At 38.8% G+C, this 26641-nt stretch overlaps 1 protein-coding gene across 1 annotated transcript in view; it reads right to left on the reverse strand.

The window, feature by feature from the left end:
* Positions 1–21097: 21097 nt before the first annotated feature.
* The window catches only part of LOC311297103 (uncharacterized protein), a 29709-nt gene continuing 24165 nt past the window's right edge, over positions 21098–26641 (reverse strand). The window contains exons 6-13 of the mRNA XM_084419217.1: positions 26212–26322; positions 25959–26075; positions 25471–25587; positions 24810–25239; positions 24410–24487; positions 24247–24310; positions 23581–23673; positions 21098–23351 (exon numbers count right to left, since the gene is read on the reverse strand). Of these exons, the coding sequence (XP_084275343.1) occupies positions 22477–23351; positions 23581–23673; positions 24247–24310; positions 24410–24487; positions 24810–25239; positions 25471–25587; positions 25959–26075; positions 26212–26322 (1885 nt within the window). The 3' untranslated portion in view covers positions 21098–22476. The remainder of the gene's footprint in view (positions 23352–23580; positions 23674–24246; positions 24311–24409; positions 24488–24809; positions 25240–25470; positions 25588–25958; positions 26076–26211; positions 26323–26641) is intronic.

A 26641-nucleotide genomic window follows, 5' to 3' on the forward strand; every position in this document is an offset into this window, starting at 1 on the left:
TAGTATTCATATTAAAATAAACAACAAGGTGACTTAATGAATTACTCATCCTTTATATTCTTGCAATGCAAGTGACTAAGTAACACAGTCTTCCAGCCAACGAGGAGGTCGTCTCACACGGGTAGAACCCCTTTGAAGAGCTTCAGGAGCTTGAGGAGCTTGAGGCGCCGGAGGAGGAGGAGGACGAAACTGAAATGACAAGTCCACAGCATCCATATCAGTAGTCTCCGAAACAGGTGCAACAGAACGAGCCAGGTGAGAAGCATGCCAGTTCTTCCCGTCTGATAACAGGTAAGTACACACACCCAGTTTACGCACAATTTGACGTGGGTTGGTAAATCTTGGATGCGCTTTCGGAACGTGAGTTGGAATGCGCACACGCACCCAATCTCCCACTTTGAAATCAGGAGTGCGAGCCACACGTCTGGAGTCAGTGTATGCTTTCATTTTCTGTTGTTTCAAAGAAACTCGCTGAAGAAGCGCAGGAGCATCCTGACGTGTGGTGAGAAGAGGAAGAACATTAAGACGTGTTCGCATCCTTCTGCCATGAAGCAACTCAAACGGGGATAGTCCTGTGGCAGAATGCGGTGTAGCACGATACACTTGGAGAAATTCCATGACTGTTGATTTCCACGGCTTCGTTCCCAGAACAGCAGACTGAATGCAGCCTTTCAGCACGCGATGAAAACGTTCCACAGCTCCATTCGCGGCTGGATGGTAGACAGAAGTACGTATGTGTTGAATGTTTCTCTCTTTTAGGAATGTAGCAAATTCCGCTGACGTGAATTGGGTTCCATTATCAGACACGATAGAACATGGATTGCCGTATCTACTAAACACAGATGACAAGAAGGCGATAACATTTTGAGTAGTGATGGAAGCGGTGAAAGCGACTTCAGGCCACTTACTGTGATAATCAACTAATGTCAGCGCATAACGACAGTCCCACACAGCGGTTTCAAATGGACCCACCACATCTACAGCTACCTTGTCCCACGGTACAGACGGAAAAGGCACTGGCTGCAGCGGCGCAACAGAGGTGTTGGCAGTTTTGTCAGAGGACAGACACATTTGACAGGTCTGTATGTGCTCTTTAACCAGACAATCTATGCCTGGCCACCAGTGCAGTTCACGAAGGCGTTGTTTTGTGCGCACAATTCCCTGGTGGCCTTCATGAGCTAACTTCACCATTGTGTGCCTTAGCGCAACAGGCACAACCAGACGTGATCCTCTGAACACATAATCGTGCTGCACACTCAATTCGTCACGTAGTTTGAAGTATGGACGTAGAATATTATCCACAGAAGTTGAAGAGGAAGGCCAACCGCGAGCTATTTGTGTGCGTAATGCACTCAGTTCAGAGCACGTCGCGGAGGCAGAAGCAAACTCAGCAGGTGACAGAGCTGACATTGCAGGAGACATAAACGCCACAAACTCAGGTTCAGCGTCCATGCAGTCTTCATCCGAAGCAGGCAAAGGCAGACGAGAAAGACAGTCGGCAGTGCAATTTTGAGCCCCAGGCCGGTAAATCACATCATAGTTAAAGCACAGTAACCATGCTGCCCAGCGCGCAATGCGCATTCCGGCGAGATCAGTACCTTTGGATGAGAGGAGCACAGTTAATGCCTGGTGGTCCGTCCGCAGGAGGAATTTACGACCCCACAAGTAGGTTCGCCACTTTTCAACTGCCCAGACACACGCAAGTGCTTCCTTTTCAATGGTCGAGTACTTGCGTTCAGCAGGCGACAATGTCCGGGATGCAAAAGCGATGACGCGCTCAGTCTTATTCTCATGAACTTGAGCAAGAACAGCGCCCAGGCCATAATCAGAGGCATCTGTAGATACCACCGTAGGCAAATCGGGGTCAAACAATGAAAGTGCAGGACTGTCAATGAGCAACTTTTTTACAGCATCAAAGCATTGCTGAGCTTCCTCCGACCAGACGAAATCTGAGCCCTGCCTGATGCACGCACGCAGAGGTTCAACTACCGTGGCAAAGTTAGGAATAAACTTATTGTACCACGATAGTAGACCGATGAAAGAGCGGAGTTGAGGTGCATCTTTTGGAGCGGGTGCATGAAGAATGGCAGAAAGGTGATCCTAATCAGGTTGAATTCCTTGCGCATTCACCAGATGGTCCAGGAAACGCAGACTGGTTTTGTTGAACTGACATTTCGATTGATTCAGCTTCAGTCCAGCATCCTGTAAGCGCTGAACAACGGCTTTGAGCGTGTGATCATGTTCAGTTTGCGTACGTCCCCAGAGAATGATATCATCAAGGTAATTGGCAACATTCGGAAGTCCCTGCAAAACTGTTACCAACATTCTCTGAAAAGCAGAAGGTGCAAGTCCGTACGGTACGCGGCAAAATCTGAAAAGTCCTTCGTGAGTAATGAAGGCAGTCAGATCGCGGCTCTCCTCATGTAAGGGCAACTGAAAATAAGCACTCTCCAAATCGATAGTAGAAAATACAGTTGCTCCCCTTAACAAAGACAACAGTTCCTCAATGTGTGGTAGTGGGTAGCTATCTGTAATTACAGCCTTGTTGGGTTCTCTCAGATCCACGCACATTCGAATGGCACCCGACTTTTTCTGTACTACTACTATCGGGGAGGCCCACGGCGAAGCGTCTACTCTCTCTATAATGTCAGACTCGAGAAGGCGATGAATTTCCTCACTGACTGCGGCTTTAACAGACAACGGTAAGCGGCGGAGTTTCTGGCGCACAGGAGCAACAGCTGGAGAAGTCTTTACTCTGTGCACAAAGCCTTTTGCACATCCCAAAGCAGCTGAAGGCGTCAACGCAGACAATCGCAGCACAGGCGTTGATGACAGTGCGGGCAAAATTGAATTGCCTTCAAAACGAAGATGTAAGCCATTAATAAGATCCATCCCAAGCAGAGCTGTGCCAGATTCCACCACAAAGAATGACGTGGAGCAGGTGATGTCATCCATAGAGACAGTGGCAGGTAAGCAGCCAAGCACAGGAATCGGAGCACGAGAATACGTCCCAGTTTCAATGAAGGAGGCAGCAGAGCATCTCTCTGGAAGTGTGTATCATACACAATTTTAGGCAATATAGAAACAGATGACCCAGAATCCACGGTAAGCTCGATAGGCACAGACGTAGTTGCGGTCGCAATGAGAGCAGTGCACCGAATTTTATCAATTAGTGAGTCATGCATATAAAGGATCTGAACTTCAGGCAAGTCAATTTCACGCACTGAGCAAGCTTGTCCTGAACGACACACCCACGAATAATGTCCCATCTTTTGACAGTTATTGCACTGTGCCGATGCAGCAGGACAACTACGATCATTCGCGAGGTGTTTCTTAGATCCACAACGATAGCATTCACGGGAAGATGAACCAGGTGCAGTAGTTGACGAAGGCTTTGAAGAGTGCATTGCAGACGGTGGCTTTAAAGGTGGTCTACGACGGAAACGTCCAGCTGCAGGTGGAGGCTTTCCATGTATCACTTGAACAGGAACTGAACGAGTATTCGATAATAATTTGGCTTGTTCACCAGCAGCTTCTGTTTGGGTGGCTATAGTAATGGCTTTTTCTAGAGTCAATTCAGATTCCAAAAGCAGTCTCTCACGAATCCGATGACTGGACACATTCTCCACAAGCTGATCACGCAACATGTCATCCAAAGTAGCTGCAAAGTCACAAGAAACTGCTAAATCCCGTAGAGCAGCTACGTACTGAATTATAGTTTCTCCTGGTGCCTGAACACGTTTCCTGAAAGCATGGCGCTCAGCTACTATGTTCCGTCGAGGGGTAAAATGCGCTTTCAAGGCCGCAATCGCATCTTCCATCGTATCACCTTGATTCGGCAAGGAATAGAACAATCTTTGTCCTTCAGTGCCCAGACAATGTAGCAGTAGTGCTCGTTTGCGCTCAACTGGCCATGCATCTCCAGAAGCACCAACAACAAGCAAATAATTCTGGAACATCCGTAGCCACGTGTCGAAAGGAATAGTTGGTTCACCAGGACATGGCAAAAATGGCGTGGAAAAAGTAGAAACAGCTGCCATCTCCAAAAAGAAAAGTACCTCATCGCCAATTTATTATATCCTTAGTAAGAAGGAATGAAAGGCTTTCTCAAATAAGGAATCTTTAATAACAATAGAAGTAGCAAAATAGAACAGCATAGATAGCAGCTGATGCAACACTCAGACTCTCTTATTCTTCTGTTCTCAATATCCCATATTACAAACCTCTACCGCCACCTACTGGCCAGTATGCACAGAAGAACACAACAACATCCAACTGTTGACTTCATCAATGCATTGTGTGACGAGTCTCTACTCTTCCCCGCTACGGCCGGTTGGTGGGTGTGGCTAGGAGACTCATCAAGGGAACGATGTCCACCTGTTCATCCCTCTATAAAAGTTTAGGCTGGCTAGTGTTGAGGGAGAGGTCTTTCTCCGCGTTACTTTGAGTTGGCTCGGGTTTGTTTTAGGGTTAAACTTGCTTTTGTTATTTGGTTTAGTATTTTCCCTTACGAAAAAAAAGTATACTTCAAGTTCATTTTATGAAGTATACTTGAGTAATGTTCAAGTATATTTTTAAGTATACTTATGTAGTAAGTATACTAATGTCAATATGTACTAGTAGTAAACTTGTAAGTGTACTATTTTAATACCGCTTGGGACTAAATTGGCCCACTTGAAGTATATAAAAGTATTTGTTTAAGTGTACTATAAGTGTAACAGTAGTAAACTTTAAGTGCACAACTAGTTCATAATTATGTTTCTCATTTGTACTGCAAGTGAACTTATGAGTATACTAGTAGTTTACTATTTTAATACTTGTAGCAACTTTGAAGTATACTCTCAGTAAACTACTAGTTTAGTGGTTTTATACTACAAGTTTTCTTTTAATGTACTCTCAGTAAACTACTAGTTTAGTAGTTTTATACTACAAGTTTTCTTTAAGTGAACTTAACATCATGCTTATAGTTTACCATTTATATATTATTTTTACTCTTTTAGTGTACTCTCAGTAAACTACCAGTTTAGTAGTTTTATACTACAAGTTTACTGAGAGTACATTAAAAGAAAACTTGTAGTATAAAACTACTAAACTAGTAGTTTTCTTTAAGTGAACTTAACATCATACTTATAGTTTACCATTTATATATTATTTGTTACTCTTTTTGTGTACTCTAAACTCCTAGTTTAGTAGTTTTATTCTACAAGTTTTCTTTAAGTGAACTTAACATTATACTTATAGTTTACTATTTTTATACAATTTTTGCAGTTGCAGTAGGCCTACAGTATAATACTATGTTCAAATGTTATTTTTTATACTTGAAAAATACCTTTAACTCTACTTTAATTTTAAAAACATTTTATTAGCTTCATGCATCCTTTTTTATCAACACTCGAATGTCAGTAAGTTTCATAAAGAAAGGCAACATTTTGTTAAAATGTTGAGAAAATCACATTTTTGTCAAAGACTACGCCTTGATCAGATCCAGAACGATGATCAAAACACAGGTGGAGTAGATCGAGTCAAACACCCCCAAAGCTTCACAGTCGTTTTCTCTTCATGGGTTAGGCCTCCGCTTAATTTCATCTGGAAACATTAAGCAGTTTTGATTTACAAGCTGTTTAATGTTTGATGATCACATTATTTTACATTTGAGTGAGCAATCTTCTATCACATGGTTCAGCTTCTTCTTCTCCTGTGTTTTGATCCAGAGATTCTGTACTAGAACTGCCGTCATAGCGCCCCCTACCGTATACCAGTGAAAACATGGATAGCTGGAAAATTCAGTCAATGGTGGGAATTTTTTTTTTTAAAGCAAATATGTACACTACCAGTGAACTAGCCTACACAAAAATTCAGATACGCAGAATTAGAAACATATCTGTTTTATATGTTATAAAATATATATTTTAAAAATAAAAAAAATATATTTAAAAATATATTTTAATCAATATTTTCAAACAAAGTTTCATAAGACTGTATATGAAAAACAATGTAAAAAAAGTATATTTAATAGGCTACTCGATCAAAAGAGTTAACACAACTACAAGCCAAGTATACTTTGAATAATTAAAATTTTAAGTATATCTCGATCAAAAGATTGAGTACAAGTATACTTAGACGTTTCTGTCAGTATAAGTCAAGTATACTTAAGTGCAATTTGAAGTATACTTCTGAGAAGTACGTAAAATATATTTCGGAGAAGTATATAAAAAGTAGACTGAAAGTATATTAGTTTAAAAGAAGTATACTAATAGAACACTTGAATAAACTTCTTTTTCGTAAGGGTTGTTTTCTGTGATTGATAGCCTACCCTTACATTCATGCACCTAACAGACATTACAGATGACCATGTTTTCTTGCTTATATTTTCCTATTTATGTTAATAAATCTTTATTTCTGCAAACCAATCACTATGTCCTCCATTTCATTTGCCACGGCTTCGAGCCGGTCGTGACAAATGTGGGGGCTCGTCCATAAGTTTTGTTAAATTTGTTTGGTTAAAGAGTTGATTTCGTTAATCTGATAATTGATTCGTTAAATATGTATTTTTTCTTAGTAATGTTCGTTGAATACTGAGTTTTGAAGTTTCGTGGAGGATTATAGTGATTGTGTTGGTCTATTTCACGGGAGATTGGCATCGGTAAGTATTGACTACTGTTTGTATGTTTGAGGGGAGGTTTCTTGTTGGATATGCTTTTCCCTGTTTAGGTTTAGCGGGGTATCCTTAACGGGATGCTCCGAATTTTTTTTATTTTAGTTTGTTATGTTTGTATGGTGAAAGCAGCTAGAGCAGTTGTCTCGGGAACACGTCCGTGTTTTGTAACGGTGACTTGTTAATCGGTCGCCATTTCAAACACTGGTTTGCAGTGTATAAAAACCCGCTGCAAGTAACTGTACGAAGATTAGGGATAAGTTTAGATAGTTTGGGAATTTAGTTAGAGGGAATTGTTTATCCAATTGCGACCCCTCAGATATATATTTTGGAAATTAAGTAGTCGTAGCTTACTCTTGTTGTTCACCATGGATTCAAAGATTGGGGATTTTATTAGTGCTCCGTCTGAAGATCTGTTGGATGATTTTTCTAAAGATCAACTAGTAGAACTTGCAACGCATTACAAAATTAGTTTGTCAAGTCAAGATAAACGTTTAAAAGATAGTATTAAAACTATGATTAAGACTGAGTTATCTGAACGCGGAGTTTTGGAGTCTCAATCTTTGGAAGATGTTTCAGCTTTTGTTAGTGCAGCATCAATGTCTCATCTAACATTTGAAGAACAAAAACAATTGTTGTTAATTCAAACGGAAATAAAAAGAGAAATGGTAGAAGCACAAAATCGTGTTGAGATGTCTAAACTACAGTTACAACAACAACAGCTTGATCTTTAACGTTACCGTTTGGATCTGATAAAAGAAGGTAAACTTAATTTAACGGGAGGTGTAGAACGCGATTTGGCTTCGTGTAAATTTGATGTAGTGGCTAATATGAGATTGATCCCTAGATTTGACGAGAAAGATGTTGAACGCTTCTTTTTGTTGTTTGAACGCGTGGCAGAAACGCGGAATTGGCCAGATGATGAACGTAAGCTTATGTTACTGTCTGTTTTTACAGGAAAAGCTCAAGAAGCATATTTGTCTCTTAGTGTAGCAGATGCTAAGGAGTATTTGACTGTTAAGAATGCAGTATTAAGGGCATACGAGTTGGTCCCAGAGGCCTATAGACAAAAATTTAGGTCCTGGAAGAAAACTGATAGTCAAACGCATGTTGAGTTTGTACATGATATTTCAGTTCACTTCAATCGTTGGTGTGCAGCTTCTGACGTTAAAACGTTAGACGATTTGAGGGAGTTGATCTTGCTTGAACAGTTTAAAAACTCTGTGTCGCAACGTGTAGTAACTTATATTAGTGAGCGTAAACCAGACACCGCATATGAGGGGGCTGTTATGGCTGATGAATTTTCTCTGATTCATAAAATCTCTTCCGGCTACAAAAATGCTGGAGAAAATGTTAAGAGAGAGTTGTGGCATGATTTTAGTAGATCTCCGAGAACTTTGGGTGATATACCTGACAAACAGCGTCTTGCATTTGTTGGAGGAAAAGACAGAGAAAACATCTGTAATTATTGTCATGAGTTTGGTCACTGGAAGAATGAGTGTCCTTTGTTGAAATCTAAATCGTCTTCGGTGAAGGCTGTTATTCTGGCAGTGACTGCCTCGGAAGTAAATGTACTGGGGAGTTCCTCGTCACGTGTTTCAACATTTTCTCCATTTGTTACAGATGGTTCTGTTAGATTGGTAAATTCTACAGAAGATGTGCCGGTCAAAATTCTTTGTGATACTGGATCATCAGAAACATTTGTCCTAGAGTCTATTCTATCTTTTTCAAATGATTCGTATACTGGGAACAATGTGTTGATTAGGGGTATTGGTTTGAATGTGATATCTGTTCCCTTACATAAAATCATTTTGCATTCTGATTTGATCCAGGGAGAAGTGGAAGTTGCTGTGCGTTCCTGCTTGCCTGTGGACGGAGTACAGGTAATCCTGGGAAATGATTTGGCTGGTGAACGAGTTTGGCGGAATGTTTCACCGAATTTGGTGGTCACACCATCTGTGTCGACTTTTGACGCAAGTGATGAGAATTTTTCCTGTTCTTTGAATGGGTTTCCGTCATGCGTGATAACAAGGTCTATGAGTAAAATACCAGCTGTTGATAAATCTGAAACTAGAGAGATTTTGAGTGCACCTCTAGAAATTCCTTCCGTCTTGTCTGTGTCACGTGATGACTTGATTAAGGAACAAAAGGCTGACGTTACACTTGTTGAATTGTTTGATCGAGTTGTCTCTCATGATACAATCGTAAATCTTCCTTCTGGATATTATCTAGAGGGAGACGTGTTAGTCCGAAAGTGGGTGCCGCATGGAGAATTTGTAATTGGTGATCCTGTTTTCCAAATTGTAGTACCTCAGTCTCTCCGTCAACTTGTTTTAAAAACGGCACATGACACATCTGGACATCTGGGGGTGAAAAAGACGTACAGGTTGCTTTTGAAACATTTCTTTTGGCCAAAATTGAAGCGTGATATATCGAAGTATATTAAATCTTGTCAAACATGTCAACTCACTGGAAAGCCAAACCAGTCTATGAAACCTGCCCCTCTGTATCCAATTCCTGCTGTTAGTTAACCCTTTGAACATCTTATTGTGGACTGTGTGGGGCCATTACCTCGGTCAAAGGCGGGGAATGAATATTTGCTTACTGTTATGTGCCAAGTGACTAGATATCCAGCTGTGTACCCGTTACGTTCTCTAACCGCAAAGTTAGTTTTAAAAGCACTGACTCAGTTTATATCAGTCTTCGGAATACCACGAATTATTCAGTCTGACCAGGGGAGTAATTTTACTTCAAATTTGTTTGGTCAAGTTTTGAAACAGCTTCATATTCAACATAATCTTTCCAGTGCTTATCACGCCCAAAGTCAGGGAGCACTGGAAAGATTTCACCAAACTTTATTGAGATCTTACTGTGTTCAGATGAATAAAGATTGGGAAGCTGGGTTACCCTGGTTAATGATGTCTGCTCGAGAAGCTGCTCAGGAGAGTACTGGATTTAGTCCGAATGACCTCGTTTTTGGTCATGAGGTGCGTGGTCCATTATCTGTTTTGTCTGCAGATTGGAAAATTTGATCCACCAAAAAATGTTCTATCATATGTGAGTGATTTTCGCAGACGAATTTTTGAAGCGTGCCAACTGGTAAAGGGATCTTTGAGCAGAGCACAAGATCGGATGAAACGACTTTTTGATCGTCGTACAGAATTGCATTCCTTTCAATTGGGTGATCAAGTTCTTGCTCTGTTGCCTATTGTGGGATCACCATTTCAGGCCAAGTTTGTAGGTCCATATACTGTGGCTCGTCAAATTTCTGATCTTAACTATTTGATTAATACGCCAGATCGAAAAAAGAAGACGAGGTTGTGTCATGTAAATTTGCTAAAGCCTTTCTATGGTTCTGAAGATTTTGTTGACGCTAAAGTAAATCAAGACAACGTTGTTATACCTAATTCTGGCATTAAACCTGTTCTGGTTACAGGTTCTTTTGCTTGTGGTGATGCTGAATTGTCAACCACTTCAATTCTGTTAGGCGGGGATCAGGATGAGATTGATCCTGGAGATTCTGTTCTTCAGGGTCGTTTACATAATTCAGAAGTGTTAAGCTCTTTGCACAATCGATTTAGTCATTTAACGGAGGTGCAGCGTACTGATTTGATTAATTTGATTTTTGAATATATTACACTGTTTCCCGATACTCCATCTCATACAAGTCTTATTGAACACGATATTGATGTGGGAGATTCGGCTCCAATTCATCAACGCTATTATCGAGTGTCTGCGAATAAAAAACAACAATTAGAAAATGAAGTTGATTATATGTTGGAAAATGATATCGCTAAACCCTCTTTTTCTAGCTGGGCTTCTCCATCATTGCTAGTGAGTAAATCTGATGGATCGTTCAGATTTTGTACTGATTACCGAAAGGTAAATGCTGTAACAAAACCCGATTCATTTCCATTGCCTCGAATTGAGGACTGCATTGATCAAGTGGGAAACTCTAAATTTGTTAGTAAGTTTGATTTACTAAAAGGTTACTGGTAAGTGCCTTTAACTGAAAGAGCTCAAGAAATTTCTGCATTTATTATACCGTCTGGATTATTCTCGTACAACGTTATGAGTTTCGGGTTGCGTAATGCTCCCGCAACTTTCCAGCGTTTAATGAATCGAGTTATTTGTGGTTTAAAGGGTTGCGCTGTGAACTTAGATGACGTTGTTGTGTATAGTCGAACTTGGGAAGAACATATTGTTCAAATTAGAGCACTATTTGATCGATTTGTGGAGGCGAATTTGACCGTTAATTTGATAAAATGTGAGTTCGCCAAGGCCACAGTAGTCTACTTGGGGAAAGTGGTGGGGCAAGGCCAAGTGCGCCCTGTCCGTGCGAAAGTAGAAACGATTGATAACTACCCAACACCTGCCACCAAGAAAGAACTTATGCGATTTCTTGGAATGGTAGGGTTTTATCGTTGTTTTTGCAGGAATTTTTCTACAGTGGTGGCTCCCCTGACAAATTTACTGCGGGGAGGAGTAGACTTTTGTTGGACGTCTGGTTGTCAGCAAGCCTTTGAAAAGGTAAAATTGCTTCTTACAGAGGATCCTGTTTTGAAAGCGCCAAAGTTTGACCAAGCATTTCGGTTGCAAGTGGATGCCAGCAATGTGGGTGCTGGTGCCGTTCTGTTACAGACTTATGAGGATGGAATTGATCATCCAGTTGGATTCTTTTCTAAAAAGTTCAATCCTTATCAACTTAATTACTCTGTGATAGAAAAGGAGGCGCTTGCTCTGATCTGGGCTTTGCAACATTTTGACGTGTATGTGGGTTCGTCTGAGGGACCCCTGGTGGTTTTTACTGATCACAACCCTTTAGTTTTTCTTCATTCGTTGCAGAACCCAAACCAGAGGTTAATGAGGTGGTGCTTATTTTTACAGGGATACCTGTTAGATATCCGCCATATTAAAGGCTCAGAGAATACAACTGCTGATGCCTTATCTCGTATTTATATCGTCTAGTGTTATGGGATTTCTTCTATTTTCCTGTCTCTGTTCTTTTCTTGATTTGCTTCCTAGGCGCCGTGGTTGCTGAAAGGACTTGGAGATATAACAAGATTTGGAGTTGGACCAAGTTCGCTTACTTGGACTGTTTGAATTTAGCAGTGGTGGGGTTTTGGAAGTGTTCTAAAACTCTCTGCTCTTCTTTTTAGGGGGAGTGTGTGACGAGTCTCTACTCTTCCCCGCTACGGCCGGTTGCTGGGTGTGGCTAGGAGACTCATCAAGGGAACGATGTCCACCTGTTCATCCCTCTATAAAAGTTTAGGCTGGCTAGTGTTGAGGGAGAGGTCTTTCTCCGCGTTACTTTGAGTTGGCTCGGGTTTGTTTTAGGGTTAAACTTGCTTTTGTTATTTGGTTTAGTATTTTGTTTTCTGTGATTGATACCCTTACATTCATGCACCTAACAGACATTACAGATGACCATGTTTTCTTGCTTATATTTTCCTATTTATGTTAATAAATCTTTATTTCTGCAAACCAATCACTATGTCCTCCATTTAATTTGCCACGGCTTCGAGCCGGTCGTGACAAATGGCACAGGGAGTCAATGAGGCTGTAATCGTTAGGCGATAGGGCTAAGTAGATCTGTGTGTCGTCTGCATAGCTGTGGTAAGCAATTTGGTTCTTTCTCATTATTTTGCTAATTGGGAGCATATACAGGTTGAACAGGAGTGGCGCAAGGGCCTTGAGGGACTCTGCATGTCATGGATGTCCACTCCGACTTATGGTCTCCTATACTCACATAATAACCTCTCCCATCTAAGTATGGCCTGAACGGTTACCATTTTAGGACTTTCCCAGAAAGCCCCACCCAGTTTTCCAGCCTGTCAAGAAGTATGTTGTGATCGACAGTGTCAAATGCAGCACTGAGGTCGAGTAGTACCAGCACTGATAATTTGCCTGTATCAGTATTTAAGCGAATATCGTTTATTATCTTTATGAGCGCTGTCTCTGTGCTGTGGTGCGGTCGGAAACCAGATTGAAAATTGTCAAAGTATCCATTCGAGCTTAAAGGGATACTCCACTTTTTTCGGAAATATGCTCATTTTACATCTCCCCCAGAGTTAAACAGATGAGTTTTACCGTTTTAGAATCCATTCAGCCGAACTCCGGGTCTGACGGGACCACTTTTAGCATAGCTTAGCATAGATCATTGATTCTGATGAGTCCAGTAGCATTTCTTTCAAAATGACCAAAGAGTTTCAATATTTTTCCTATTTAAAACTTGACTCTTCTGTAGTTAAACCGTGTACTAAGATCGACGGAAAATGAAAAGTTGCGATTTTCTAAGCCTATATGGCTAGGAACTACTCTCATTCCAGCGTAATAATCAAGGAACTGTGCGGCTGTACCATGGGTGCAGCAGGCGTAATGATATGACGCAGCGCCTGAAAATAGTCCCCAGCTCGGTAACTTCTTCCAACGTGACCGGGACTAAGTTTGTCTAACCTATTAGACCTATTTTCAGGCGCTGCGTCATATCATTACGCCTGCTGCACTCATGGTACAGCCGCACAGTTCCTTGATTATTACGCCGGAATGAGAGTAGTTCCTAGCCATATAGGCTTAGAAAATCGCAACTTTTCATTTTCCGTCGATCTTAGTACACGGTTTAACTACAGAAGAGTCAAGTTTTAAATAGGAAAAATATTGAAACTCTTTGGTCATTTTGAAAGAAATGCTACTGAACTCATCAGAATCAATGATCTGTGCTAAGCTATGCTAAAAGTGGTACCGTCAGACCCGGAGTTCGGCTGAATGGATTCTAAAACGGTAAAACTCATCTGTTTAACTCTGGGGGAGATGTAAAATTAGCATATTTCCGAAAAAAGTGGAGTATCCCTTTAAGAATTTGTTCAGCTGATTGAAGACAACTTTTTCAATGATCTTGCCTATGAAAGGAAGATTTGAAATCTGGCTATAGTTGCTTAATATGGTCTTATCCAGATTGCTCTTTTTCAGGAGGGGCTTGACAACTGCAGCTTTCAGGGAGTTTGGAAAACTCCCAGAGAGAAGTGAGGCATTTACCACTTCTAGAAGATCTGCTTCTAAACTGTTTAACACACTTTTGAAAAAAGATGTGGGAAGTATGTCAAGAGCGCAGGTTGATGTTTTAAGGTGCTGTATGGTTTCTTCCAAAATTTTGCCATCAATTTCTTTGAAATCAGACATAGTAACTACTTTCTCGGTTGGTCTGATCTGTCTGACCCCAGTGCAACTCAAGGATGTGCTGATCACCTTTCTGATATTATTGATTTTCTCAGAGAAGAAAGAAGCAAACTCACTGCACTTGCTGTCTGAGAGCATTTCTCTGGGAATCTGGCTTGGGGGGGTTGTCAGTCTCTCTACAGTAGCAAAAAGAGTGCGTGTGTTGTTTAAATTGCTGTTTATAATATTTGAGAAGAAAGTCCGTCTAGCTTTGCCTTGTTCCATATTGAAAGCATGAAGGCTGTCTTTGTAGATGTTATAATGGACTACAAGTTTTGTCTTATAGTCAAAATATGTATAGTCCTTCCCTACAAATCAACCCTCAACATACTACTTGTCTAGCCTTAAAATTTATAATACAGAATTTTTATCGCTTCCGTGTAGCCATGCGAACCGGAATTATCCCGACAACGCTTTATCTGTAGAGAGGTAAAGGGAGGCCTTAATAGGGGAGATACTAGTTGACATTTCAGGACTGCGCTGTCGTCGCATCCAGGCGCAGGTCCTTCATTAGATCTGGATATGGCCTGGATCCGGCAGACTGCAGTAAACCTCGGGATAAACAGAGAGACTAATATTAGCGTAGACGCCATTCTTCTTATGATGTAGCGAGTACATCAGGATTTATGGGAAGTTTTCCCGGTTCCGGCTGATCTGTTCCCGGTGTTCCCGGTTCCGGCTAATCTATGCAGCCTAACATTGAATTATAAAAGTCTATAATGTGTTATGTGTATGCTAGGTCAAAGAAATGTGTTTTTAGTCTAGCTTTTAACTGACAGAGTGTGTCTGCTTCCCGGACAATATTAGGAAGACTGTTCCAAAGTTTTGGTGCTAAATAGGAAAAGGATCTACCGCCAGCAGTCGATTTTGATATTCTAGGTATTATCAACTGGCCGGAATTTTGAGATCGCAATAGACATGAAGGACTATAATGCGTTAAGAGCTCACTCAAGTACTGTGGAGCTAAACCATTTAGTGCTTTGTAAGTAATCAGCAATATTTAAAAATGTATACAATGTTTAATAGGCAGCCAGTGCAGTGTTGACAGAACTGGGCTAATATGGTCATACTTCCTGGTTCTGGTAAGAACTCGAGCTGCTGCGTTTTGGACCAGCTGTAATTTGTTTATTAAGCGTGCATCCACCCACCCATACTAGCATTACAATAATCTAGTCTGGATGTCATGAACGCATGGACTAATTGTTACGCATTTGTAAATGAGAGCATATGATGTAATTTAGATATATTTTTTAAATGGAAAAATGCGGTTTTACAGATACTAGACACATGACTTTCAAATGAAAGATTGGTATCAAAGATCACACCCAGGTTCCTAACTGACGACGAAGACTTGACAGAGCAGCCATCAAGTGTTAGACAGTATTCTAGATTATTACGTTTGTAAGTTTTTTGTCCAATAATTAGATTCTCAGTTTTTTCAGAATTAAGTTATAGGAAATTACTAGTCATCCAGTTTTTTATATCACATATGCACAGAGCCGGATTAACGCAAAGGCAAACTAGGCACGTGCCTAGGGCCCGATTGGCGGGATGGGGCCCAGACAGAGGGACAAAAAAAAAAAAAGAATTTAGCCTAAATGTCCTATCTACAATTTATTTCAAAATGTAGCCTATTAATCAACTAAAAATAGTAACGATGTTTATCTTAACCATAGACTGTTACATTACGTCACATTAACGCCAGCCCATGACTGTATAGAGGCGCCAGCCAGTTTAGTCCGAGGGGACGTCAGAGGCGATCAGAGGCGGTCAACGAACGCATCCATCAGGTGCTGCGAGTGCGAAGCAAAAGCAGAAATAGGCACGCAAAGAAGCACAGCTCGTAATGCAGGTCATCGATTTTGGTGTGATTGCAATGTATTTTAAATATAAACTTGTGGGCTACTGTAGATCAGCGTCATTTCTGGAAAAATCATTCACCGCTTTGTGAGTTTAAAAGAGCGCGAGCGTCATTAACGTGCCCAGACGCGACGCTTTGAATTTGCGCGTACAATCAATGAATAACATCGCGTCCAGAGCTGACTAGTAAAAAAGCTACAAAAGTAAAAGACAAGACGTTTGTATTCAAAGTTAAAAAACCAACACACTGCAACATTTTTAAATGTTTCAAATAAAGGATCTCATATGGGTCTATCTTCTATATTCTGATGCTGATGATTAGATAATACCCTGACATCATAGCCTATACGAATATTAGTTTAGATTTTTTTTTCCTGCTCAGTAGCGATCGTGTCTTTCTCTTCCACTTGATTTGTGTATAGCATATTTAAGGTAGCAATGCAATACATAATAACATATTACTGATATTAATAATATGACAATATCTGCAGTCATTATTGATTAAATGGGAGGGAAAAATCCTGCCCATAACGCAGAAAAATTATAAAAGCACGTTCATGTTCATCTACTGAAGTGGTATTCTGGAACTGTGAATAAACTGAATAAAACAGCAAAATAACAACAAGAACAATAACATCTTCATTAAACAAAAAAGAGATTAGCTTAGATAAAGTTTGATAGGCTACCAGTAACAAGTCTGGACCCATTACTATTTTTAATGTTTTTGAAAGAAGTTTATTATTATGCTACAAGCCTGCATTTATTTGATCAAAAATACAGAAAAAAACAGGAATATTCAGCAAGGATGTGTTAAATTTATAAAAGTGATATTGAAGACTTTTTTAAAACAACTTTTTAATAATCAAAGAATCATGAAAAAAAGTATCACATGTTATAAAATAAATATTAAGCACCATTTCTAACATTTGATAATAAATCAGTTTTCTGAAGGATCACGTGACACTAAATTCAGCTTTGCATCACATAAATATATTTTAAAGTATAGCCTAGTAAAATAGAAAACCATTATTTTAAATTGTAATAATATTTCACTATATTATTTTTCTGTATTTTTGATCAAATAAATCCAGGCTTGATGAGGATTTATAGACTTCTTTCAAAAACATTACAAATAGTAATTTGTCCAAACTTATGTACTGTGTAAGTAAAAATATACTAAATTTAAAATTAAATGTTGTATAAATAAAAAGGTTAGGAATCATATTTGTTTCAAGTGTGTTTTATTGGGGGTGGGGGGGCCTCCAACATGAATTTTGCCTAGGGCCTCCAAATGTCTAGATCCGGCCCTGCCTATGCATTCCGTTAATTTTGTGAATTGGTAAGTTTCGTCAAGGCGTGAAGAAATATAGAGCTGAGTATCATCAGCATAACAGTGAAAACTAATTCCATGCTTCCTAATGATATCTCCCAAGGGTAGCATGTACAGAGTGAACAGGTCCTAGTACTGAGCCTTGTGGTACGCCATACTGAACTTGTGATTGATGAGACATCTCTTCATTTACTGCTACAAACTGATAACGGTCAGATAAGTATGATTTAAACCATGCTAATGCAATTCCACTAATGCCAACATAATTTTCGAGTCTATTTAAAAGAATGTTGTGGTCAATAGTATCAAATGCAGCACTAAGATCGCGTAACACTAATAGAGAGATACAACCACGATCGGATGATAAGAGCAAATCATTTGTAACTCTAATGAGAGCAGTCTCAGTATTATGGTATGGTCTAAATCCTGACTGAAAATCCTCACAGATATCATTTCTTTCTAAAAAGGAACATAGTTGTGAGGATATCGCCTTTTCTAGTATCTTTGACAGAAAAGGTAGATTCGAGATCGGCCAGTAATTGACTAATTCTGTACGATCAAGTTGCATTTTTTTAACAAGCGGTTTAATCATAGCCAGCTTAAAAGTTTTTGGTACGTATCCTAATGACAAAGATGAATTAATGATATTTAGAAGAGGATCTATGACCTCTGGAAGCATCTCTTTCAGGAGCTTAGTCGGTATAGGGTCTAACATACATGTTGTCGATTTAGACGATTTAGAAATGAGTTTAACGAATTATTCCTCTTCTATAGCAATGAATGAATCAAATTTTTCCTCAGGGAGACTACAATACACTGCCTTTTGCGATACTGTAGTAGATGGTTCCATAGTTATAATTTTCTCCCTGATATTATCAATCTTATAAGTGAAGAAGTTCATATAGTCATTACTGCTGTGCTGCTTGGAAACTTCTGGGCTTGAAGCTTTATTTTTCGTTAGTTTAGCCCAGTGGTTCTCAATTCCAGTCCTTGTGACCCACTGCTCTGCACATTTTGTATGTCTCTCTTATCTGACACACTCAGTTCAGTTCATGGAGTCTCCCCTAATGAGCTGATGATCTGGTTCAGGTGTGTTAAATAAGGGAGACATACAAAATGTGCAGAGCAGTGGGTCACGAGGACTGGAATTGAGAACCACTGGTTTAGCCACTGTTTCAAATAAATATCTAGGGTTTTGTTTATTTTCTTCTAATAGGGTTGAAAAATAAGCAGATCTAGCAGCTTTTAAGGCCTCTCTGTATGCAATCGAGCTCTCTTTCCATGAAATGCAAAATACCTCTAGTTTTGTTTTCTTCCAGTTGCGCTCCATTTTTCTGGCTGCTCTCTTAAGGGCCCGAGTGTGCTCGCTGTACCACGGCGTTGGACTATTTTCTTTAATCTTCTTTAAGTGCAACAGAGCAACTGTGTCTAAAATGCTGGAAAAGAGAGAGTTAAAAGTTTCTGTCGCAATATCGAGTTCTTCTAAGCTATCTGGGACACTGAGATGATGAAACTGATCAGGAAGATTATTGATAAAGCAATCTTTAGTGGCAGAAGTGATAGGTCTAACATATTTGTAACACGGAGTCAGCTTTGCAGCCTTGGCTAAATGAAGTTTACATGAGACTAGATAATGATCTGAGATGTCATCGCTCTGCTGCAGAATTTCAACGGCATCAACATTGATTCCGTGTGATAATATTAGATCTAGAGTATGATTACGACAAGGAGTAGGTCCTGACACATGTTGTCTAACTCCAATAGAGTTGTCTTTGTAAAGAATGTCTTTAAATGCCAATCCCAATGCATCTTTTTTGTTATATACAGTACATGTATATTAAAATCACCAACAATTATGACTTTATCTGCAGCCAGTACTAACTCTGATAGAAAGTCAGCAAATTCTTTGATAAAGTCTGTATGGCGCCCTGGTGGCCTGTATACAGTAGCCAGCACAAATCTCAAACGTGATTTATCATTTACACTATATATTGCTATATTAAGCACCAACACTTCAAAATAATTATATTTGAAACTAGACTTCTTAGTAATTCTAAAAATATTACTATAAATTACAGCAACACCTCCCCCTTTGCCTTTCAGACGAGGTTCATGTTTGTAACAGTAATCTTGCGGGGTGGTCTCATTTAAAGTAATGTAATCGTTTGGTTTGAGCCAGGTTTCTGTCAAACACAGCACATCTAGATTATAGTCTGTAATCATATCATTAACAATAAGTGCTTTTGAAGTAAGGGATCTAATATTCAGCAACCCAAGCTTTATCATTTGCTCATCTGTATTATATCTGTTTTTTTATTTGTTGAACATCAATGAAATTTTTACCCTTGGATGGGTTTGGAAGTTTTTTGTATGTCCTAATTTGGGGAACAGACACAGTCTCTATATGATGATATCTAGGTGAAAGAGGCTCTATGTGATGGGATTTATCTCTAGCACAAACTATGTAAAAGCAGCAGCCCTTCCGGGGCACTCTGTCCGAATTCACTCACTTGTTGTCATTCACTCCTTCAAGTGGACTATATTAGTGGAGGAATGTCGGGAATAGTGAATATGGGGGTATAGGGGGTGATTTCGAAGACCGCATTGGACTACTGAGAAGTGCACATGCAAAACCAAAATGGGCGTCTACCAATCAGTGGCTATTTTCAAACTACAATGGATGTTTTTCAACAGACTTGCTTAAATCAACACCACTACACCAAGCCCCAGTGTATTAGAGCAAATCAGAAAAAAAAAGTCAATTGTCAAAATGTCTTTCATCAAAATTTCAATGCTGATCCAACACACTTTTAACACTGAAATGTCAATTTCAACCAGAAATATAGCTGAGAGCAGCGATGACGGGCCCAAGCCGGTGGTACCGCCACCCCGGTAATTATGGTAACTGTGCATGACAGGCAATATGAAGTTAAACCCCGTAAATGTAAAAGAACCATATCATATACACACACGCGCGTGTGTGTGTATATATATATATATATATATAAACACACGTGTTTCATAGAACTGTCATCATTTATATGCGTGTCAGCATCTCAGGTTTCTCAAACTCCATCTCTGCATGCTGTGAGTATTTGAGGCTTATACCGTTCATCTGCATACAGTTTGCGCCGTTTCACAAGATTCGTAACAACTCATTTGTAAAACTTACATAATTCACTTCTTCTTCTTTTTGATTTTTAACGGCGGCTGGCAACTAACTTAAATAGGTGCATTACCGCCACCTTCTGCTCCGGAGTGTGGGACAGAGTTATAATTCACTTCTGTTGCAATGAAAGTGAGATGACTTTCATGGCCAAATCAAATAACCAATCGAAGGAGAGCCCTTCTAGCCAATCAGAGGCGAAAAAGGCGGTACCTTCCCCTACCATCCTGGGAAAAAAAGTATTGCTCGCCGGGGTCACACATCGATTAACTGGAGTGAAAATGTCCTTACAGTCACATACCTGATATATTTATATATAAATACAATAGACCTACCTGATAAAAAGTTGTATGTACTATTTTGATATTTTGAACACAAGAGGGCAGTATAGCCCTATGTATGACTTGATTTTTTTAACCAAACGTCCTTGTAACAAAATATATTTCTTTATCTGATTCATCCAACCCTGTTTAAAAATAACCCTATACTGCCCTCTTTTGGTAATACTATATATTTAATCGTTTTCATGTCTTGCCCTCAAACATCTCTGTTTAATCTGCTTATTTTTAATTTATACATGTAGCAAATTAGCTGTATGAAATATTAATAATCAATAATAACTGGTTATAATTGATTATGAATATTTGGATCAGTTAATATAATTAACTTAATGTCGTAAATTAATATTACAATCAATTAACCTGTTTGTCCCGTGAACACTCAGGATTAATTGTTTATTAACTCTAAGAAATGTACATTTCCATGGGCATGGGAAATGTCTTTCTTAATTTACAGTACTACTAAGAGCAGTAGCAAAAATCTAAATGATTAGTGACTCCAGTTATGAGCTTGAGACATGGACAACTTTACGTGTGACATGAACAAGATTTTATTAACTAGTCTAAACACTTAAACTACTCTAACATACACACACTTACAGTTTACCAAGGGAAAGAGAGCTGAAGCAGAATACAGGAAAGCAAGAAGTTATAGCATTGTTTGAAATTCAGCAGATCAACAGCCTTGACCAAACCATCAGTTTAGTTCTAACATGCCCTTCCTTAAAGGGGTAAGGATACTTAATGTATCAAATAATGAGACTAAGTTTGATACTTGCATGTCTCGCCCATTTGAATTAAACTGTCCTGATGCAATTTGTTGAGGCTCCAGTTGATCTTTGCTGATGTGGTTTTGATGAGAGAGAACCAGTGGTTTTCAGAGTATCTTTGGTGAATGGAAAGACAAGGCCACAGCCTGGCACAAACTTGGAGGGTCCTTAGAAACTTCTAATTCAGCATAATCTTCACATCAGCATTTCAGAAAAGAGTAAGAGAGAGCTGATCTTGTGATCTGTGACTTTGGAGGGAAAAATGTCTTTTTTACAACCTTTTGTTCAAGCAGGCCTTTGAACATGTAATTTGATTGGATGCTTAAACACAAGAATCTTTAAGATGCTTATAATACTAATGTGTCACAAAGTTAGCCAGATGTAATGTAAATTAACAAATGGGGGACGAAGATTGGAGTTTATAGAGACTAAACGTGCCACACATATGATTTTGGTAAACCATAGTATGCAACAAAGTCTGAAACATTAATCCCAACAGTTTACAAGAATACAAAGGCCAAACCACATTTTTTAAAATTTTTTTTGAAAATTAGATACATGTTTATATATATTTCTCAAGTGGTTACATATAGAATATACAGGATTAACATGGTTTGTTTAAAATCCTCAGCAAGAATTAAGTGAGAGTGAGAGTAAAGATTCCTTTGCTTCGTAAAGTCTTATCTCTCAGTCTCAATGTGTCCTGTAACAAGACACCGGGTTCTGCCAGTGTGTTAGCTTCATTTGGGATGTTAGTTTTTGAGGGGAAGTTTCACATGCCTTTGTTGGGAGAGTGAGTTTGCTGGATTATTCATTAAATAAATGAATAATTTGTGTCTGATTGGTCCAGATGTTACAATAGACATCCATCACATGTAGCCTAATATTTTGGCTTTCTTCTTCATTTACTTTTGTCTTTCTTCAGAATATTTTCTTTTAACAAAATCAAAAATTTGTGCTGGGAAAGTTTCTGAAATTTGGTTGATTTTTCTGAAATGACCCAAATGTGTTTGTCTGAGAACCTTTTGTACACATATTTAACTGCAGATGCTGAAATGATATGCACTGTGTGGTACAGTACAAATATTTTGGGTGTCCCTTATTCTGTCCCTTATTTTCCTTTAAAGAACCACGATTGTCCCTTATATTCCTTTCCATAAGTTGGCGCGGGGACTGAACCCGTGGAGGACTGTGGTCTGGTATTCCTGCAGAAGCTCCATTATCATATTTACATTGTTGTAATCTGTTATCATGTCCTGACAGATCCTGATTTTTTTTCTCAGATGTTCCAGAATATTCTCAGCTTGTTGCATCAAGTTTTCACTGACTCCACTCAGAGCAGCACACACTGAGCTCTTGTCCAGTTTCTTCAGAGGATACAGCAAGACCTTCAGAGGAACTGCTCTCTCACCTTTAGATCCAAGCAGTGTCGGCAGAGAACCGTAGATCTCCACAGCCTTATCAAGAGACACTGGACTCTTCCAATCACCCACATCAATGTAAAGACTACAAGCAAGTATTGAGCTTTTAGTTGTTTCACTGGTACTCAAGTTTGAAATAATATGGTTTGAACAAAAGGTAGAGGTCATCTTTTTTAAAACATCAACAATTTCTGCATTTTTCTCATGGTTTGAGCTGTCACTATCAAAAACAAAAAAAGCTTGACCTCCAAAGTACACAGCAGTGACCACGTGTGTTGCTGTGGTTTGACCAACCAATGCAGAGGGCGCTGCTTCCTGTAACAGTCTTTGGCTGATCATGTCCAGTCTGGTGGTGGTTCTGTAGTGTAGTGTCACTCTTTCCTGATAATGAGATTGTTCTGGGTGGTTTAGAAATGCAGCAGCCCCATTCATTTTCATTTGTCCAGTCTGGGTGCCAACTTGTAACATTGGGGACATTTCAAGGGCTCTGAATCTTTCCTGAAGGGAGTCATTTTCCAACACCTTCACATATGTATGTGGTCGAGGCAAAGATACTTTCATACGGCCTAACGTATCTTCATCCCACATAAAGATATCTGGAAACACATACTACATATGATTTATTTGTACAAGTACTGTAACTTTTACAGAATTTATTTACAGGTCATTAATTTAGCATGTTAAATTGACAGCCCTATTTAAAACATGTCTTCAAGCTCGATTTAAATGACAGTTGGAAAAGACTATGTAATCATAGCAATTTGTTTCTTGACAGTTTCTACTGTTTGTTATAATAATATAATATTGCCTCTACAAAAACCTCACCTTGGCAGAAAGAATTGCTGTGACTGTCGTACAACATTCCAAGACGTAAAGGACGACCTAAAGCAGCCATCTCAATCACATCTGAGGGAAAATCTGAAAATCATACAAACAGAAAAACATTTAAACAGTTGATGCAGAAATACTTTTATATGGTCTTAGGTTATGGAGGAATAGGAGTTACAATTGAAAATATTATATTGAAAATAATTCAAACATAAAAATGGAAAAAAATATATAAATAAAAAGGACAATTTAAAAGATACATTTAACCATTACTTAATGTATTGAAATGTAGTTTAATAAAATAACAAAACAACTTATAATTTTAAACAAAAATAGAAATTTAAAATGTAGTTAAATAAAACAGTAAATTAATAAATCATTGAAAACACACATTTTAAAACATTTATTAAATAAACATTTTTAAAAGTCTATTAATGTGACCAGTTGAGCAAAGCAATTTCTTTTTGTGTTCAAATTATAAAACTGGAAAGTTTTAAGTTTGCTTAATTTTTTATTTATTTGAATCCAGTCACGAATTAATGTATTAAAACATTATGACCAAAAGGTAGGGCTGTCAATTGATATTTTTTAATTAAATTGATTACATGATATACTGATCTGTAATTAATAAATAACTGGAAAACAGGCGATTCTGTAACTCACCACTGCAGTGAACTTCAAATCTTCTACACAAACGTTTTGTCTGTGCATCTCTTTCTTTCAAGGTCTGAAAAAAAAAATCTCATCAAAATCTCTTGAATAGCACTTAAAAGAATATGACAGTATTTTTTCCCACCAAGTGGATTGTGTAATAAGCATCTGTTACCGCTTCCAGTTTGGTCACTCTTGCAGTTAATTTCTCATCTTGTGATTCCCTCTCTTCTTTATGTGATAAATTAAAAGCCTAAAAAACAAGCCAGATACGTTATATGCATTGTTTATTAAACTTAAAGCGTGTGTTTGAAGGCAGACAGACAAACAGGGTGTGGAATCAATCAAATTTTAGCTAATCAGATTCATTCATTCAGAACTATATTATTGGTGGGGTCTCTGCCCACATATTTCCTTTGTGTGTAATAAGAAAAAAAAAAAAAAAAAAAAAAAAAAACAGTTCTAATGCCAATTCAGCAGCATGTGCATTAGATGCAACATGTTCATTTAATGTGTCATCAATGACCTTCAAATGGTTGTATATACTTGTAACAGACAGACAGGAGTTCAATCACCTCCACCAGGCTGTGCCTCTGCAGTGCTGGTATTGTGTAGTGTTGTCTGATGTGGGTCTCACAGTAAGACACAGAGCAGGTCAAACAAGATTTAACAGCTTTGAGCTTCATCTCAGTGCAGATATCACAGGGCACATCTTCAGGTCCAGCGTAACAGTGAGCAGGAAGAGCAGGACTAAATCCTGCCTTCTGGAGTTCCTCAATCAGTTTAGACAAAGCAACATTTACACTCAACACTGGGCGATCTCTGAACCTCTTTCTGCACTGAGGACAAGCGTAACCTCCAGCTTGAGTTGGTTTGCTCCAGTAGATCTCAATGCAGTGTTTGCAGTAACTGTGTCCACAGGGCATGGAAACTGGATCCTTAAAGACCTCTGTGCACACTGGGCACTTGTAGTGATCCTCTGTCAGCAGAGTGGCTGAAAGTGTGCTGTGGGAACATCTTTAGTTATGACATTCAACTAATGCAATGATTGTAGACACAGTATATAAATTAAAACCCAGAAGAGATTGGTGTGCCTAAACCTTTAGAGTGTATAGTGCCTAAAATGTTATATCACAAAATGGGACGCTTTTAAAACAACATTAGAAATGCACAAGATATATGCTATAAAAACAAGCACAGTACAGCAAGAATGCCTGACAGAGTAAGTTCTCATACTTCTCTCCCATGTAACTTTGCGCTCCACTGTTGAACACAATGGGTCTATCCATTGACTGTTCACTCTTTACAGACAGGAGTGAGGGTGCTGGAGAGGGTGCTTCATCTGGTCTCAGACTGTGAGAGTTAAAGCATAGTTGTTTGATTTGTTAATAGGACCTCTAATGTACACACAAGCTCAGTGTTGTCATAAGTACAGTACTTCAGTACAAAGTTGATACTGAAAATGTAAAAAATGTAACGATGGCGGTCTTTCTTCAGTACCGATTCAACACATACAATTACAATTCTTATACAGATTCAGATACAATTATTTAAATTGACAGCTTCAGTGATTAAAAAAGGAATGATCTTTGCTCACGGTTTTGCTTATATCACACTCACATTTTGAATTAAAAAAAAAAAGTACTGAATTTTTATATTGCAGCCACACTACTTTGAATTGACAATCACATGCATATCTGATCAAAGAATGCAAATTCTCATACCGTTTAACACTGTAAGGCTGAGTTCTGTCTTTGAATGCAATCGGTCGATCCATTGATTGGTTGCTTTTTAAAGAGAAGTATGAAGTTACAGGAGATGCTGCCTCATCTGGTCTTAGACTGTCAGGAGGAGACAGAAAATTCAACTTTAACAATGTAAAAGAGACATACAACATATGCAAGAAAAGGATAGTTGTATGTTTAATACAATTTTTTTTCATGCAACAAGCACACCATTTAAAACAAAGTCAATTACCCATTGTAACTAAGGGTTTCGTTGCTGAACGCAATTGGCCGATCCATTGAATGATCACTTTTCATAGAAAGGTGTGAGAGTGCTGGAGATGCTGCTTCATCTGGTCTCAGACTGTGAGAATATAAATGAGGTTATAAACAACTATCTCAATGACATACAAAACACATAAAATTACCAGTAATGCTCAGAATCTTTTAGAGAATACATGACTAAAATATATTTCAGGCCTGGATTGGTCTGGCTACATGTTTTCGTCCACTGCTCTGCTCACTTTTATTCATTCATTTACTTATTATAATTTGACATTATTTCCTGCACAAGGCACCCAAGTGATTTCCGAATTCGGCATTCGATAATCCATCTAAATAAATCAGATACTTTTGACTGCGGTGTCGGTTTGTTTGCAATTTTAGACCTTTGAAACATGCAT

This window comes from Rutilus rutilus, assembly GCF_951802725.1.
Source record: "Rutilus rutilus genome assembly, chromosome: 9".
NCBI classification, from domain to species: domain Eukaryota; kingdom Metazoa; phylum Chordata; class Actinopteri; order Cypriniformes; family Leuciscidae; genus Rutilus; species Rutilus rutilus.